The following is an 18740-nucleotide window of genomic DNA, read 5'->3' as shown; positions in this document are numbered from 1 at the left end:
TTTAAAAAATATTCTGTGTTCTTAAATTAAGTTTGTTTTGATAAAGGCTTCCTAGTGTGTCAATTGCATCATATCTGGAGTGAAACACCTTCTGTTCACTCTAATGCCAAAATCAAATGTAAAAGTTGGGGTCTAGGATAACTTTATGATATACGTTGGGGTTTTAGGTCCCTAACAACGTGGCCTTGAAGATTAAGTCCCATACTCCTCCCTGCTTTTCAGCAGAGTCCCTTCTCTCTGTCCACAACAAGGCAAGTCTTTCAGTATCATTTGAACATCATTCCACCTGGTCTTCTGAGATCCCTGAAATGACATCAGTGGGAGACAGTGGCACAGTGGTATTGTCACTGGACCAGTAATCTAGAGATCAAGATCAGGGGACCCAGGTTCAAATCCCACCATGGCACATGGCGAATTAAAAGTCTAATGACCATGAAACCATTGTCAATTGTCGCAAAAACCCAACTGGTTCATTGATACCTTTACGGAAGGAAACCTGCCTTCCTTACTTGGTCTGGCCTACGTGTGACTCCAGATTCACAGCAATGTGGTTGACTCTCAAAATGACCTCTGAAACGGAGGGCAGTTAGGGACGGGTAATAAATGCAGGTCCAGCCAGCAGCACTTCCATCCCATAAAATGAATTTTTAAAAAGACTCACTCTTGCATCTCCTTGTACCTTATCTGTTCTCTTTGAACAGAGAACCGGTTCTCACCAGCATCCTGCCTGGTGGACAACACAAAAAATAGTATTTTACTCTGCTCTTTGGAGCAGTTACTGTTTCTCTCTCCATATCTCTGTTCCTATGTGTCCCCGTATCCAGAAGACCAGCTGCCCCCATTTTTGTGTCATGGTGTGAATCACTCAATTTTCTATAGGTTTTGGTTACAGATCACAGTGAGCTGTCTCCATGCAGCATTTAGTATGATCATCTTTCCCCTGTTCAGGACATTATTATTTCACTTTAAATTAAAGGGGACAATTTAAAACCTAACTGTCTTATAAAGTCTTGTTTTTGTAACACTGTTGAAGTCTAATTTATGCCAAATTCGACATCTCACTCATCCCACCTTTATGACTTCCTGCTTCGACAAACTCAAACTCATCAACAACAGCCTGGACCAACCTCGCCTGTGCCACTAGGTATTTACGTATCAAATCCATCACCCCAGTCCTTATTTACAGGCTCCTTCATGGCTTCATCTCACTCAACATCAGCACCCGTCTCCAACCTCTACATTCTCTTAACTCTGATATACTATGCGTTCCCTCCTTTTGACATTCGTTACTTAGTAGCAGAGCTTTCAACCATCGAAATCCTACCCCAGGAACCTCTCTCCAAACCTTTTACCCATGCTTCTCCTCTCCCCATATGTGACCATGCTTTCAATCAACTGCCCTAATTCATCCACTATCACTCAGGTCATACAATGTGTTGAGAGTAGAATATTTTAAATTCAAAAAATTTGTTCAACCAACGAATAAGACAAGGTGAGTATATTAATCACTTTGCATCTCAACAACGCAACAAGCATAGGAACACAGGAATTAGGAGCAAAAGTAGGCAAATTCAGCCCTTTTAGACTGCTCCGCCATTCAATCAGATCATGGCTGATCTCTCCCTGGTCTCAAATCCACCTCCCCGCCTGTTCACCATATCCTTCTTTCCCTTTTGTTTATTAGAAATATGTCTATCTCCCTCTTGAAACCAGTCAATGATTCAGACTCTGCCACGCTATGAGGCAGCGAGTTCCATAAATTCACCACCCTCTGCGAGAAGTAGTTCCTCCTCATCTCAGTTTTAAATCTATCGCCTCTCAACCTACAGCAATAAAGATCATCCTTACCAATAACGAGTTTAGGAGCAGTCTAAAGAAAATTAATTGTGTGAAAGTGCTTTGAAAAGTTTTGAAATGATAAAGCTCAACGTAACTACAAATGTCTTCATTGATCAAATCGCCTCCCAGTGACAGAATATACACTTTGTGAAAATATGCAGATTACAATTGTCGGAGAGTACGCAGACAATAGGGAGTAATCCCAAGTCTTTGGTGGCTACATAGTGTTGCCTTGTATCATGATTTTGTTTCCCTTGATAACAATGGCTCATCGTCACAAAAACCTCTTGAGGATCTTGCTCACTGGTATTTCTTCGTTTATCTTACCAACGGCTCATTAAATCATTTAAAACTTGTTGCTATGAAACTGCCTGTAGTTTTTAGTGTCTAATAGAACTGTCTGGAGTTTGAAATCAGGCTGAAATTATGATTCGCTTGGGAAAGCAGAATGATCACAAATATTCCATGTTCACTGTACAAAAGCGTAAAATATTTCCAAATCCAGGACAAATATATTCTCACCACCTGATCCATCAGCACAAATGCTGCCACTGTAGTGTCATTGTCTTCCTCTCTCAAATTCGACAACGTACTGTTAAAGAAGGAACATTAACAAACAAATTATCCCTTTGAGTCCAGTATGCCTTTGCAGATTATCTTGCCATTTCCGCAGAATTTTAAGGACCTTGATGAACCATGCCACTGAACCCTTGGTTTATTGCACCCATGCCACCTTCGCTAACAATGTGAATGGCAGTTAATTGTAACCAAAACTATTGCCAAAATTCTACCGCTGCACCCGCCACAGAATCAGAGCAGGCAAAGGGCGGACAACGGAAATTTCCATTGACCTTGGGCGGAAATAAGAATACTTTTTATAATAATAATATTTATTGTACCTGCAGTTTGGGATTCATCTATGAGGGCACCCTCTGTACGGGTAGTCATCATCTAAATAATGTTCTTTTGTTTAAGTTATTCTTTCACAGGCTTTGGATGTCTCTGGTTAGGTCAGCTTTTATAGCCCATCCCTAATTGCCCTTGAGACAGTGGTGGCCACCATGTATTTTTCTTGCGAGGGTGAACAACCTCACATTTTTCCCACATTGTGCTTCGTCTGGCAACTTTTCCCCAAACTTCAACAGCCGCTGCCAGCAACGTTTTCTGTCCGTGATTTACTCTGACTGTGGATGGGAGGGATGTGCTTGCTGATCTGCAAGGTGAATTTCCCCAACATCTGTCTACAGGACAGAGTGATAAAGTCAAACATGTAACAGCTGCACGGGGAAGATGATACACATGCAGTTATTCGGGGATTGTCAAACCATACTGCAGTGTAATCACGGCAAATGGAATAGAATACGGTACAACTAGATTAAGTCACAAAGTAACATGACCACAGAATTGCTTTTTATGCAATAGATTTTGTCGCAATTCATGGGGAATGTATTCCTACATCTCTTTCGCTTTAAAAGTCATCTAAAGTTTATAAGCCCTTAAGACATAGGAGCAGAATTAGGCCACTCGGCCCATCGAGTCTGCTCCGCCATTCAATCATGGCTGATATTTTTCTCATCCCCATTCTCCTGCCTTTTCCCCATAACCCCTGATCCCCTTATTAATCAAGAACCTATCTATCTCTGTCTTAAAGAGTTATAGTTTTGTGTGATAAGACCATAAGACCATAAGACATAGGAGCGGAAGTAAGGCCATTCGGCCCATCGAGTCCACTCCACCATTCAATCATGGTTGATTTCAACTCCATTTACCCGCTCTCTCTCCATAGCCCTTAATTCCTCGAGAAATCAAGGATTTATCAATTTCTGTCTTGAAGACGCTCAACGTCTCGGCCTCCACAGCCCTCTGTGGCAATGAATTCCACAGACCCACCACTCTCTGGCTGAAGAAATTTCTCCTCATCTCTGTTCTAAAGTGACTCCCTTTTATTCTAAGGCTGTGCCCCCGCGTCCTAGTCTCCCCTGTTAATGGAAACAACTTCCCTACGTCCATCCTATCTAAGCCGTTCATTATCTTGTAAGTTTCTATCAGATCTCCCCTCAACCTCCTAAACTCCAATGAATATAATCCCATGATCCTCAGATGTTCATCGTATGTCAGGCCTACCATTCCTGGGATCATCCGTGTGAATCTCCGCTGGACCCGCTCCAGTGCCAGTATGTCCTTCCTGAGGTGTGGGGCCCAAAATTGCTCACAGTACTCCAAAATTAATTTAAAGAAATAACAAGAACTAGGACAGAGATAAGCTGAAAAAAGCAGATACTGGGTTATCCTACGTCACATCACAGGCTGAATCCATTAAGCACGTCCGAAATATTCTGGAAAAATGTTTACCAGTGCGGTATGTGTGGAGGATAAGCTTGAGAGCAGATTTTAATTCTTTTGTGGTCTAAAAGAAAACGTAATTATTCTGGTAACTGAAAAATATTTAGCCCTTGATGTGGGGTGGGAGTGGTGATGGGGGGGGGCAGAATTAGGCTAATAAACACATACCCATAGATTTAGGAACACAAACACGACACTAACTTTAGAATGAATGATCTTGGATTATGGGAATGTAAGCCAGCTAGGGTTGTTGCCATAGAAGACAGCTCTGCATAATTATTTCTCATTTAAAACATGTATTTTGAATTTACAGGATGGATGTGTTTTGCTTTTGGTTACATTTTGTGAAACTTCAGTCAGTGACAAAATCCAGGGAGAGGGAAGGAACAATAGATTCACTGAAAGCAGTAATGCTATCAGCAGTGGTCGGGAACAAGATGGCTACCAATGCTGGCCTTATGAATAGGGTCATACAACTTTGAGAGATAATTCAGGTGGCGAGCAGACATGAAGAATTTCTCAAGGTTGGACAAGAGTCACATGGGTTCAATTCAGTGGGAATCATTTCACCCTTCAGCATCCCATATTGCTGGACAACAGAAGAGAGGTAACGTCCGTAAATTAATCACAAATGAAATCCCATTAGGTCATGATGTGTATTGTTATTGGCTGGAGTTAATGACAGGATGATTATTGGCTGATATGTATTGATGCTTACTGGGTAATGCCCACCCGAAAGGTAGGCAATATGATTTTGGGAATCTATAATTGCCTTCACAGGGACATTGTTCTTCAGACTGATATCCGGCTGCCCGCATTCTTTACCTTGAGTGCAGGGCTTCCTCATAACATTCTCCCATTCGATCGTTTGGTTAAATAAAGTCACATCTTCAACATCACTACACTGTATTTTGAGTCTTTGTATTAGCTTTAGTAGCTATACATAGCCTCGAGAGGAAGCCCCCATCTACAGCCCTGGGAAACCAGATAGGGCAGCGGAAGCAGCAAAGCGAATAGCATGTTATCACAGAACCTTTACAGTGCAGAAAGAGGCCATTCAGCCCATCAAGCCTGCACTAGTTCTCTGAAGAGGATTCTACCTAGCCACTCCCCTGCCTTATCCCTGTAGTCATGATGTGGAGATGCCGGCGTTGGACTGGGCTAAGCACAGTAAGAAGTCTCACAACACCAGGTTAAAGTCCAACAGGTTTATTTGGTAGCAAATTTGCTACCAAATTTGCTACCAAATAAACCTGTTGGACTTTAACCTGGTGTTGTGAGACTTCTTACTGTGCTTATCCCTGTAACCATAGAATCCATAAGCCATAGAATCCCTACCATGCAGAAGGAGGCCATTCGGCCCATTGAATCTGCACCAACTCTCCAAAAGAGCATCTTACCCAGGCCCACCCCCCCTGCCCTATCCAAGTAACCCTGCGCATTTACCATGGCTAATCCACCTAACCTACACATCTTTGAACACTAAGGGTCAATTTCGCTCAGTCAATCCACCTAACCCACATCTCTTTGCAAATTCCACACAGTCACCCAAGGCTGGAATCGAACGTTGCACATTCTTCTTTTCAGATTCTTTGGAATACCTCGATCAAACCTGCATCCATTGCCCTCTCAGGTAGTTCATTCCAGACTCCAACTATCCTCTGGGTGAAAAATGTTTTTCTCATTTCATTTTTACTCCTTTTGCCCATTATTTTGAATCTCTGTTCTTTAGTTCTTGATGTACTCGTAAAAGGAGACAGTTTCTCAATATTTACCCTGCCCCTGTCAGCATGTTGAATACCTCTATTATGTCTCCTCTCAGCCTTCTTTTCTCCAAGGAAAACAGACCCAACCTCTTCAGTCTATCCTCATGTCTGCAGTTTTCTATCCCTGGAATCTTTCTTGTGAATCACCTCTGTACTCTCACCAATACCTTCACATTCTCAAATTATATCAATGATCGCGGAGGTGCCAGAGAACAAATTAAAATCCCCGGGTAATTCGCAGAGGGCTTTGTTGCTCCATGCCAATTTATTGTCTGAAACCGATGAACCTTCAGTTATAATTTGTAGATAGTAATTTTGAGTTGCAATTAAGGGCGGCATGGTGGCACAGTGGTTTGCACTGCTGCCTTGCAGCACCAGGCACTGGGTTCGATTCCCAGCTTGGACCATTGTCTGTGCAGAGTCTGCACATTCTCCCCATGCCTGCGTTGGTTTCCTCCGGGTGCTCCGATTTCCTCCCAAAGACTGGTTCGGTGCATTGGCTATGCTAAATTCTCCCTCAGTGTACCCGAATAGGCACTGGACTGCGGCAATTAGGGGATTTTCACTGTAACTTCATTGCAGTGTTAATGTAAGCCTAATAAATTGATGTGACGCTAATAAATAAACTTTTAAAAAGTATTGGCAGTATGTTTGAAAAATAATGGTTTTATCAATTGATAACTTTTTTTGTTTATTGATAATTCTCACAATTGTGTGGGTGCATTTGTAAGCATGCTTCATGAGAAAAGAACAGAGGGCATATTTGCTGGGTGGCCCCAGTGGGCCCATCAAAAAAAGATTCAGTTTTATTTAAATGCCAGTCTCGCCATGGTGGATTTTTTTTTTATTCATTCGTGGGACATGGGTGTCGTTGGCTGGTCAGCATTTATTGCCCATCCCTAGTTGCCCTTGGAGGGCAGTTGAGAGTCAACCACATTGCTGTGGGCTCTGGAGTCACGTGTACGGCAGACCAGGTAAGGACAGCAGATTTCCTGCCCTGAAGGATATTAGTGAACCAGATGGGTTTTTCTGACAATCGACAATGGTTTTATGGTTATCAATCTAAAAAAAGGCAACACAATGGTCAGCACTGCTGCCTCACAGCGCCAGGGACTCAGGTTCGATTCTGGCCTCGGGTGACTGTGTAAAGTTTGCACATTCTCCCTGTGTCTGCGTGGGTTCCCTCTGCTCCGGTTTCCTCCCACAGTGCAGGGTTAGGTGGATTGGCTATGCTAAATTGCCCTTTAATGTCAGGGGGATTAGCAGGGCAAATACTTGATATTACTGGGATAGAGTCTGGGTGGGATTGTTGTTGGTGCAGACTCGATGAGCTGAATGGCCTCCTTCTGCACTGTAGGGATTCTATAAAGGACATTAGTGAACAGATGTGTTTTTCCGACAATCGACAATGGTTTCAAGGTCTTCAGTAGATTCTTAATTCCAGATATCTCTCATTGAATTCAAATTCCACCATCTGTCCTGGCAGGATTTAAACCTAGGTCCCCAGAACATTAGCTGAGTTTCTGGATTAATAGTCTGCCGATAATACCACTAGGCCACCGCCTCAAGAGTTAAAGATAACCCTTGGCTAATTCAGTTCAGAAGAGTGTATTTTCCCCAGTGGCCCAGGCTGTTGCCACTGCTGCTGCTACAAGCCAGCTGGCTGCTCCCTCTCACTTCCGCGTTTGGGGAAGGGGCGTGGCCGAAGCTGATTGTTGCGTCACGGCGGCGAGTTACGTGGGTCACAGCCGGCGGGGCCACGTGGGGGCGCGCATGGCGTGAGGCGCGGATCATGTGGTGGTGGTGCGGATGACGTAAGACGCGGATCACGTGGCGCACAGTCGGCGAGGTCACGTGAGGGCGGGGGTCACGTGGGGATCGCAGTCGGCGGCGGCGCTCGAGCGGAGTGGGAAGAGATGGCGAGTCAGTCTCAGGGGATCCAGCAGCTGTTGCAGGCCGAGAAACGGGCGGCAGAGAAAGTGGCCGAGGCTCGCAAGCGTGAGTGCCTGGCCGCCCGCGGAGCCCAACTCCCTGACAGCCCAACTGTTACTGTGTGAGCCCACATCAGCACAGAGGCCCGCGGGGAAGGGAGACTGGGGAGCGGCGCCCGGCACGGTTGTTGCTGTGGGCACCCAGTATCGCCTCACTGGGCCCTGGGAATGTGGGGCGAACACAGTAAGAGGTTTAACAACACCAGGTTAAAGTCCAACAGGTTTATTTGGTAGCAAAAGCCACACAAGCTTTCGAGGCTCTAGCCCAGAGCCTGAGTGAATGGAGCCGGCGCTCTGCAAACTCTTCCTAACCCACCCCCCCAAAAATTATCCCCAAATAAATAACCTCTTTCCCCCCCCCCCCTTTAGTGAATGGAGCCAGAGCTCCACAAACTTTTCCTGTCCTCCACCTCCATAATATCCCCCCCCATAATATATCGTATTCTCTTCCCTAAACCCCCCTTCACAGCTCCCATTCCCACATTCCCCACTTTCATTGTTCCCCCCCCCATACCCTCCCCCCTGATAACGCATGCCCACCACTCTGATAGAGTAGAATCATCATCCATGCAGTGCAGAAGGAGTAAGAAGTTTAACAACACCAGGTTAAAGTCCAACAGGTTTATTTGGTAGCAAAAGCCACAGAAGGAGGCCATCTAGCCCATGCACTGACCACAATCCCACCCAGACCCTATTCCTGTAACCCTACATATTTACCCTGCTAAACCCCCTGACACTAAGGGTCAATTTATCAGTACGGTCAGTACTTTGCTTCCCTTCTGACCTCGTACCCCTATTTTCCCCCCACTGCTGTCAATGCTGTGTATGAATTCCTAACCTGGATGTTTTATGTTCAAATTATTTGATTCAAATGTATTTCAGTGTAAATATTTTCAATTAATTGATTGTGCACCTTTGTGGTTGCTACTTGCCCTCTGATATCCCCTATAAGTGTCCATTTTTTGCTTTGAGAGTTATGGGGTGGCTCAGTGGTTAGCACTGCTGCCTCACAGCTCCAGCCACTGGGTTTCAATTCCCGGCTCGGGTCACTGTCTGTGCGGAGTATGCATGTTCTCCCCATGCCTATGTGGGTTTCCTCCGGTTTTCTCCCACAGTCCAAAAGACGTGCTGGTTAGGTGCATTGGCCATACTAAATTCTCCTTCGTTTTCCTGAACAGATGCACCGGAGTGTGGCAACAAGGGGATTTTCACAGTAACTTCATTGTGGTGTTAATGTAAGCCTACTTGTGACGAATAAATAAACTTTAAATAGTGATCATTGGAACATCACTTCTCATTTTCTGGACTTCATGTCATGTCAGATGAACTGAAGTAGTCCAGTACTTTCTCATGATGCTGATAATGTTCTTGCCCACAAACAATTGTTCTTGCAGCAAGAGTTTTTGAGCCATGATTTGGACTGTAACTTATACTGGAAATTGATTTGTGATCAATGTGTTAGAGAGGTATTTTTACAAACTGGACTGAAATTATATATTATAATTTTTCTCACTTCCTACATCATTCTTAACAGAATTTGCTTTTTACTTCTGCATTAACTTGTATTTGTTTCACAAAACACTCGATATGTTTCTGGAGCTTGCTGAGTCACTTTGTGCAGATTGTGTAATGGTCAAGTTCTGCCTTTCCAGCATCTCTCCAAGAATGTGGGAGTGTCTTTAAAGGGCTAAAACAATTGTAATTTCCTTTTTTAACTTGATCGGCAAAAGATTCCCACAGCTACTGTAACTAGCTCTCTAAGGAGAGTCACCCTTAGATTCATAGTTACTCCCACTTTTATAGATTTGTGAAACTGCAATATTGTTCGCATATTTCAAGCTGATCTCTATATAAGAAAATCAGAATATTTACAGAATGTTTTAATGGCAAGTTGCTTCTCCTTGCTTTATTTACATAAGCAAGTTGCTCTTCTGTGAAGATATATGACAGTAGAAAATACTCTTGAGCCAAGTTAATAGGAGATAGGCTATTGTTGGCATGAACTGCTTATTCTAATCCTTAATTCTAGTGTTTTCTTTTAGGATCCTGGGTCATTTGTGACGCTCGTAATGATTCCATTTGTTGAGCGAGTTTGGTAAATTGCTAATTGTTGCAATGTTTTGTGAAATGGCTGTTTATCTGAAAGTTACTGGGGCATTACATTTCATCTAAATCTAATGGACCAATAGCCCCAAACCTATTGTAGTTCACATTCAAGATTGTGGCTCAATCTACCTAAAAGTTCTGTTTTTAAATGTTCCCCCAATTATTTTTGTTGTTTTTTCTATTTCAATGGTCTCCATTAAATTTTATTCAATTGCAGGAAAAAACCGGAGATTGAAGCAAGCAAAAGAGGAAGCTCAGGCTGAGATTGAGCAATATCGTCTACAGAGAGAAAAGGACTTTAAAGACAAGGAAAATTCTGTATGTAGTAAAAGCATATGTATGTTCCAGTATAAGCCACAAAGATTGCAGCAAGTTAGGCTGAAATCCACAAACCCTTGAACACCAAACGCTTAAATTAGCGATCCTATTTTATTCGCCTTTGCAAATGTCTCCACATTCTCCTATTCTGGGCTTGTTTATAGTAATCTTGTAAATTATAATGGAGATTTATGAAATTGAAAGCTTGCTGGTTGAGTGCCTCTCTGACATTTCTTGAGAAAGCAAACTGTTGAGCTTCAGTTAATGATTACTTTTAACTCTGACCTTTTTGTGGAAATGGGAGTTAACATCAACTGCCTTAGTGTGAAACTGAATGCGAGGTCCAACCTGTACAGTACAAGCATTAGACAAGGGCAGTTGTTTAATGATTGGCGGGGCTGGTTTTGTTGATTTTGATTTGTATAGCACAGTGATGCAGTGGCTGATATAAATGAACATCCGAAATCCGGTTTGTCATTTCTTCATTGCATTTAGTTCAGTTGCATGACTTTGAGAACAAGTTGTTCACAGAATGACACACCGAAATATATGGTCCGGTGCTAAAATGCGAAGCTTGGAAGTGAAGCATTTCCCAAAAAATGTCGCAGACAACTGGGCAGAAACCCAGACACATTTCTCTATGCAACTTTCGTGACCTCTAGATATCCCAAGAAGCTTTGCAGCCAATTAAGTACTTTTGTAGTGTAGTCGTGTAGAAATCATGGTTAATCTGCAACCTATCTCCACTTGTCCACATTTGCCCCTTTTCCTGTAAATATCTTTGGTTGAAAGAGCTTGTCTCCCATTTTAAAATGAATAATTGATCAAACATTCCCATTTGTGGAAGTGCATCCACCCGTTCTGTGGCTCTAATGTTTAAGGTTATGAGCCCTGAGCCATATACTCCCCAACCAGCAGAAATATTTTCTCTCTTCCCTATCTATTCCCCTTAATATTTTGAAAACTTTGGCCAAGTCAACCCATTAAATTCCATGAGTTACAACTCTGATTTGTGTGTATCTCCTTGTAATTTAACTCTTGGAGCTCCTAATTTAACCCTGCTGTGTTAAATCTGCTGTGCTCCCTCCCAAGGCTAACATACCCTTCCCAAGACGTGTCCAGAACGACTCCATACTCTGGGTGTGATTTAACCAGGACTTTGTACAGCTGCAACATAAACTTCAACCCCTTTGTGTTTTAGTCCATTAGATATAACAGCCCATGTTCTATGAGCCTTTTTGATTATTTTATGTATATGTTCATGACATCTTGTACTTGGTCCCCTAAGTCTCTTTGTTCCTCGCTCTTTCTTGCATTTCACCAAATAAAAGGTGCTCTTCTTTTTTTTAGGTCCTAAGTGGATTACCTCTCATTTGTTGACATTGAAATCAATTTGCCGTAGATTAAGTGAATGAATAAAACTCCGTATTCTCAGTTAAATGCTTACATAAAAGCTTATTTACATTTTGTCAACAATGTAATGCATCTTAATTGAAAGGGTTGCAGCATATTTTTATGTCAACTAACTCCTTCAGTTGCGTTGATTCTCAAAAGCTTTTTGAGTTAGTTATTTGATCTCAACTAGGGCAGAGATGAGAGACACTCAGAGTTAGCAAGGAAAAGTTCAGCTGCAGTCTGTCCTGAGTTTGATCCAATAATTCCTATTGCTGGCAAGTGCACTTCAGTGGGAATTGACAATAGGGTTAGAGTTGGCTGTGATTGGCTTTAAAGCTTTCTGAAGAGACATTACTTTTTATGTTCCCCACCATCGAGTCTCAACTATGGGGAATGGCCTCTTGAATGAATTGCTGCAGACAATTGTATCTTTTTAACCAGTCGGATTGGAGAATTGTCAAATTAACAGCTCAGTAAATGAGAAGGAATTCAAAATTGGAGCGGGTGAATTACGTGTCAAACAGAAAGAGGGAGAGTGAAGATTAAGTTGAGAGAAATGGTGCTGAAAGGAAATGTGAAAAAAATGTTTTTAACTTAAATTTACTCGCTTGAAATCTCCACAACAATTCAAACCTTAAGAAATGACACTCCAGGCTTGTAGTAGTTATTTTTTGCTAATGAATCGGACAATTTTAGTTGAGACTAGAAAGTGAGGAACCGAAAAAGTCTCTTTCTCTTCAGAAAGCTTTAAAAGATGATCACAGTCCACTCTAATCCTATCTGCAATTCCCGTTGAAGTGCACTTGCCAGTATCACTGTGTTAAGATGGTACTTGGATTGAAACAGACAAGTATTAACTTAATATGGTGGGTTTAGTTCCTATCTGCTATGCAGTACACTAACTTCATGGTTCAATGCATTTCAGCTGTGAAGTAGACAGTGAGATACCATTCTTGTGAAGATAATGAGCAGAGTGGTGAATTTCGCATGGCAACTTTGGGATTACTGTACATCTGCCCTCGCCTTGTTGCTGTAGCAGCTGCATGTAAATAACAGTAAATTATTTCCAATTGACTTGGATTTTAAAATGAAGTGGGAACAGAAGAAGGCCAATTGAATTTGCCAGAGGGAAGATTCACTGTGACACATTTAAAGGGAGCTGGTCTTTAACCAGACATGACGTGGCTCTGCATTGCATGCCATTTGCATCACCAAGTTCTGTTTGTTGATTGTGATCGATTATATGGTACAGTTATAAGACTTATTGAACATTATTCAGAGATTTGAGCAGCTTTTTTTCCCATGAATTTTGAGCTTTGCTTGAAGGAAACTACTGATTAATATTTAATGAATGATGTTTTGTACAACTGTACAAAACTCTGATGCGGCCGCATTTGGAGTATTGCGTCCAGTTCTGGTCGCCGTATTATAGGAAAGATGTGGAAGTGTTGGAAAAGGTGCAGAGGAGATTTACCAGGATGTTGCCTGGTATGTTGGGAAAATCGTATGAGGAAAGGCTGAGGGGCTTGAGGTTGTTTTCGTTGGAGAGAAGAAGGTTAAGAGGTGACTTAATAGAGGCATACAAGATGATCAGAGGATTAGATAGGGTGGATAGTGAGAGCCTTTTTCCTCGGATGGTGTTGGCTAGCACGAGGGGACATAGCTTTAAATTGAGGGGTGAGAGATATAGGACAGATGTTAGAGGTAGGTTATTTACTCAGAGTAGTAAGGGCGTGGAATGCCCTGCCTGCAGCAGTGGTGGACTCGTCAACGTTGAGAGCGTTCAAGTGGTTATTGGATAAACATATGGATGATATTGGAATAGTGTAGATTAGAGGGGCTTTAGATTGGTACCACTGGTCGGCACAACATCGAGGGCCGAAGGCCCTGTACTGCGTTGTAATGTTCTATGTTGTTACATGAATGTGTTTTGCAACTCTGAGGAAAGGGTTCAGTATGGGTCCTGTTTATACTTGACATTTTTATGTTTCTTTTTAGGCACTTGGGTCACATGGTAATTCAGCAACTGAAGTGGACAAAGACACCCAAGAGAAAATTAAGAAAATTGGAGCAAGCTATGAACAGCACAAGGAAAATGTCTTGAATAATCTTCTTTGCTTGATCTGTGACATAAAACCAGAAATCCATGTAAACTTTCGCATTAATGGTTAGATTAATGCATTAAGCAATACCAAACTACCATTGAGTTGGCAATCTTTTGTGACATTACCATGATTATGTAAACTCTTATTTGTGCAGCACTTTTACTTCTCAAAATCTGCATCAGATGATTTTAGCAAAAAAAGGGCAGTTTGAGTTCCTACTGTGAAGTGTCCTTAATACTGAAACTAAGTACTCCTTATTTCCACTAGACTTCTCCGGACAAAACTATAGGTGCTATAATTGTAATGAGTTACTATTTACAGAAAGGATTAGGGAGGTTAAACCTTTAATAAATGAAAGGTAATTTTGAGAAGAGGGGGAAGATGAGAATAGTAACCCATAATTGTGTGCATTTGAAGTATTTGGTTCTCAAAAGGGATATGCTGGACATTTTCTAAAATTTAATGCAGGATATTTATTATTATTTTGTCAATTGGATCTCATTTGGAGGTGGACTGAATTGCAACTATGAGCCTCAAATGGTCTTGTGCAATTGTAAATCATTTAATGGTCTCAAATTAGTTGCATAAATGCACCCATTGGAACAGTGTCTCTTTGCACGTCATTAAAATTCAATTCAAAAATAAGAACTTGCCCTATTGAACTTTTTCTTGAGAATCAAAGCTGTTTAACAGTTGATGGTTCAAATGTTTTCCAGGTTTGTGTTGAGATGTTCATTGATTAGTGTTATGCAGTATGATGTTACAGCACACAGGTTGGACGCAGTTTTATAGTTCCACTTGAACTGCCTCTAGCAATGTTTTATGCTGCTTGTTACCTTTTTGTTTTCTGTAAATCGTTTTGTATTCAGAAAATAACACACTTTCTCAACTAATAAATCTATAGCAATAATCAATGTTTTCTCCTCATTGTGTACCCAGATTTGTTTTTATTCCACACGTATGACATGAGACTTTAAAGTCCTGGTTAAATTGAAAATGATTTTTGGTATTTGATCAGGAATCTACAATCGGTTTGGCTCTTGTACTTCAAGTCTCTTTATGCACAGGATGCATATCATGTACATTAATGTACAAGTGATTCTTGTCCTATAGACCTGCTATTTAACTGCTATTGAATAAAAGATAGTCCAGCAAATACTTTAAAAATAGAGCTGAGATCTCTAGCTTGTTAATAAAAACTGTGTGACCTGGTAATGGCATTGATAGTGCAGAGATGTCCTAATATAGGGTATTTATATAAATGAAAATTATTTATGACCCCTACTTAGACTTGCACTTATCCTTCCACGTCATGTGTATCCAGTAACTTGCTCGTGATTACCCCCTGTAAGCAAATAGTCCAAAGGTGAATACTTCCCATAATGATATGGAAAATTGCCAGTGACCCTGGAATGGGTTAGCACTGCTGCCTCACAGCACAAGGGACCCAGGTTCAATTTTGGCCTGAGTGACTGTGCAGAGTTTGCATGTTCACCCTTGTGTGTGTGGGTTTCTGCTGGGTGCTCTGGTTTATTACCACATTCCAAAAATGTGTGGGTTAGGTGGATTGGCCATGCTAAATAGCCCTTTAATGTCAAGGTAATTAGCAGGGTAAGTGCATGGAGTTACGGGGATAGGGCCCACGTTGGATTGTTGTTGGTGCAGGCTCAATGGGCTGCATGATCTCCTGTATTGTAGGTATTCTGTGAATCATGCTGCAGCAAGTGGAGTGGAACAGGTTTAGAGAAAGTCGTCAAACTACTGGTTTTTATTCCTGATACTATCATTCCTCCTACATCTGATAAATATACCCTGATTCAGAATCAAACCACCTCTGTAGTTCTGCAATAAAGTACTTTCAGACCAGTTTCACAGAGGCATTTCTCCAACACATCAGTGTGACATTTCCATTACTCGCAGGTTAGAATAGCTCTACTCCCGTCCTTTCCAGTAAAGAAGTGTCAGTCTGTATAGTAGCTACATATTGTGTTGGAAACATTTCCTGATGTGGATTACTTTTAAAGTTGCACAAACCAAGCAAGAGGAAGTGAAAACATCAAGCCACTGCATTCTTCCTCTAACAGCAATCCAAAGTGTTCTGCCTCAAGCACTCCAGGAGCTTAATAACCATGACTTGTTAAATGCTTTGCATCAACAGCATTATCTGAGCAACAGAATCAACTCCACTTTAAAGCGATAACATGACAGCAATGCAAAAGTATTCAATCTGTGTTTACACAAATCTCATCAAATGTACCTGGCAACCGGTGATAATTCTTTACAAAAGCTGGCTTGAATTGATTTTTACATGGCATAGGTTGGAATGAGCTAGGGGGAGGGTGGAGACCAAGAATGCATTGTTAACTAGCAGTAACAGGAAGAAGGGAGGATGGAGATGAATTGTACCTGGAGCGAGCAGAAGAGAGATTTAGATTTGTCAGCCACGAGATTAAGTTTCAACTTTGGACATTACGTGCTGATTGCGTTGGCAATTCTCCAACTGAAATCTAACATCAGTGAGCTTACTTATTTTCTTGAACGGATGAATTGCTTTAATCATTTTTGATCTAAATATTCTGCCTCCAGCATGTTAATGATATTTAGTGGCAAGCCCTATCAATGAATGAACACACAGGAAAAAAAAGTAATAATTTGAAATAACTGAAGAAAAGTAAGACCTGAGCACATAATCTAGATTTAAATTCCAGCGCAATGCTGTAGGATTATTGCATTGGCAGAGGTAACCTCCTGTTGACAAATTAAACTCTGGTCCAGTTTGCCTTTTAAACTGCATTTGGAAGATCCTGTAGCACTTTTGAAGAACAGCAAAGGGTATTTCTACTGTCCTGAGAAACACATCTGCCACACTAAACAACGCTATTTTATTCCTATATAGAGGCAAAATACTGTGGATACTGGAATTTGAAACAAAAACAGAAAATGCTGGAAAGATTCAGCAGGTCTGACAGCCTCTGTGGAGAGAGAATAGAGCCAATGTTTCAAGTCAGGATGACTCTTTGTCAGAGCTCACAGAAAATGCTGGAAAATCTCAGCAGGTCTGACAGCATCTGTGGAGAAAGAATAGAGCCAACATTTCGAGCCTGGATGACCCTTCATCAGAACTCAGCTCTGCTCTGACGAAGGGCCATCCTGACTCGAAACGTTGCCTCTATTCTCTCTTCACAATGCTGTCAGACCTGCTGAGATTTTCCAGCATTTGCTATTTTATTCCTATTTGTGGAGCTGTACTTCGAGTAAGTGAGTTGTTACCTACTTAATAATAACATGCAGTACTTGAAGAGTAATTGATTGGATGTGGCCATTGTTATGAACAATGTATAATGTTAAGTTGAATTTATATGTTATTTGTGCGTTAAGATAAAAGTGTTTTCAGTTTCATTTAGGTTCATTGTGAGCCTTAGTGCTTGGAATGCGGGTCTTTTGGGTTTGTTTATACATATATGTACATTTTTGATGCATTTTACAACCCCTCAACTTCAAGAGATGGTTAAAAGTTTATTGCTTTTGGGGTGAAAAACACAAATGTAGAAAAACTACAGCACCCTAAAGATGATGGTCAAGTAAAACTGACAAAGGTCAGAAAAGAGAGTTAAGTTTCTCCGAAGAAATCAAACACACTCAAAACGGTAACTCTGCTTCTCTCACCACAGGTGCTGCCAAACCTGCAGAATCCAGCATTTTCTGTTCTTTTTTTATTTCCAAAAAGAGAGTGCTGTCAACAGAATTTTCCTTTAACCAAAATAAATGGCCAATGGAAGAGCCAGTTAGTGACCTAATAACGAACAAGAATTGGTGTTTCAGTTTTTAAAATTTGTTCATGGGATGTGGATGTCGCTGGTTGGGTCAGCATTTATTGTCTATCCCTGAGGGCATTTAAGAGTCAACCACATTGCTGTGGATCTGGAGTCACATGTAGGCCAGACCAGGTAAGGATGACAGATTTCCTTCCCTAAATGACAGTAGTGAGCCAAATGGGTTTTTCAAACAATTGACAATGGTTTCATGGGCATCAGTAGATTCTTAATTCTAGATATTTATTGAATTCAAATTTTGCCATCTGCCATAGTCGGAATTGGATTCAAACCTGGGTCCCCCGAGCAGCACCATGGATCACTGGATTACTAGTCCAGCGACAATACCACTAAACCACCATCTCCCCACATTGGGTGAATAAATCGATGTGATAGAATCATAGAATCCCTCCAGTGCAGAAAGAGGCCATTCGGCCCACCCAGCCCCTATCCCCCTAACCCCATGTACTTACCCTGCTAATCCCCCTGACACTAATGGGCAATCATGGCCAATCAACGTAACTTGCACATCTTTAGACTGTGGGAGTAAACTGGAGCACCCGGAGGAAACCCACGCAGACATGGGGTGAACGTGTAAACTCCACACAGACAGTCACCCAAGGCTGGAATTGAACCCGGGTCCTTGGTACTGTGAGGCAGCAGTACTAACCATTGTGCCACCCATAAAGAAACAGACACATTGATGACATTTTATTGAATAAAGGGTTGAAGTGAATCTTATAGATGCGTTTAAGAGGAAATTAGACAACACACAAGGGACTAGATGATAAATTTTGATGAGAACCGTTGGGATGAGGGTTTGAGTGGAGCCACCAGGACAAAGTGGTTGGGCCGAATGGCTGTTTCTGTGCGGTGTAATCCAATGTGAAATCGGCGACCAGCAACTACATTCTGCGCCAGCAGTCCAATTGAAACATTTTATTGAAAAGTGTGCCTCTTCTCCATGAGGCGATGCGATGTTGTTATCTGGTATAATCTGAATTAGACGTGTTTGGTTAGAGCCGCTTTTGTGGGGTTAATGCCAGCAGTGGACACGCCGAGTCA

At 41.7% G+C, this 18740-nt stretch overlaps 1 protein-coding gene across 1 annotated transcript; it reads left to right on the top strand.

Annotated features, from left to right (window-relative positions):
- Positions 1-7771: 7771 nt before the first annotated feature.
- Positions 7772-14790, top strand: LOC144502537 (V-type proton ATPase subunit G 1-like). The gene is made up of 3 exons (XM_078226611.1): positions 7772-7946; positions 10263-10363; positions 13757-14790. The coding sequence occupies exons 1-3, from the start codon at positions 7865-7867 to the stop codon at positions 13928-13930; spliced, it is 357 nt and encodes a 118-aa protein (XP_078082737.1). The 5' UTR covers positions 7772-7864; the 3' UTR covers positions 13931-14790.
- Positions 14791-18740: the final 3950 nt, after the last annotated feature.

Source organism: Mustelus asterias, chromosome 13 (assembly GCF_964213995.1).
Source record: "Mustelus asterias chromosome 13, sMusAst1.hap1.1, whole genome shotgun sequence".
In the NCBI taxonomy this organism is placed as follows: Eukaryota; Metazoa; Chordata; class Chondrichthyes; order Carcharhiniformes; family Triakidae; genus Mustelus; species Mustelus asterias.
Note: the sequence above shows the minus strand (reverse complement) of the source record. Positions and strands in the feature narration are given on the sequence as shown.

Coding starts and splice junctions, on each gene's coding strand:
- LOC144502537 (XM_078226611.1), top strand. CDS start 7,865: ATGGCGAGTCAGTCTCAGGGGATCCAGCAGCTGTTGCAGGCCGAGAAA. Junction 7,947..10,262: donor AGTGGCCGAGGCTCGCAAGC/GTGAGTGCCTGG, acceptor ATTCAATTGCAG/GAAAAAACCGGAGATTGAAG. Junction 10,364..13,756: donor TTAAAGACAAGGAAAATTCT/GTATGTAGTAAA, acceptor GTTTCTTTTTAG/GCACTTGGGTCACATGGTAA.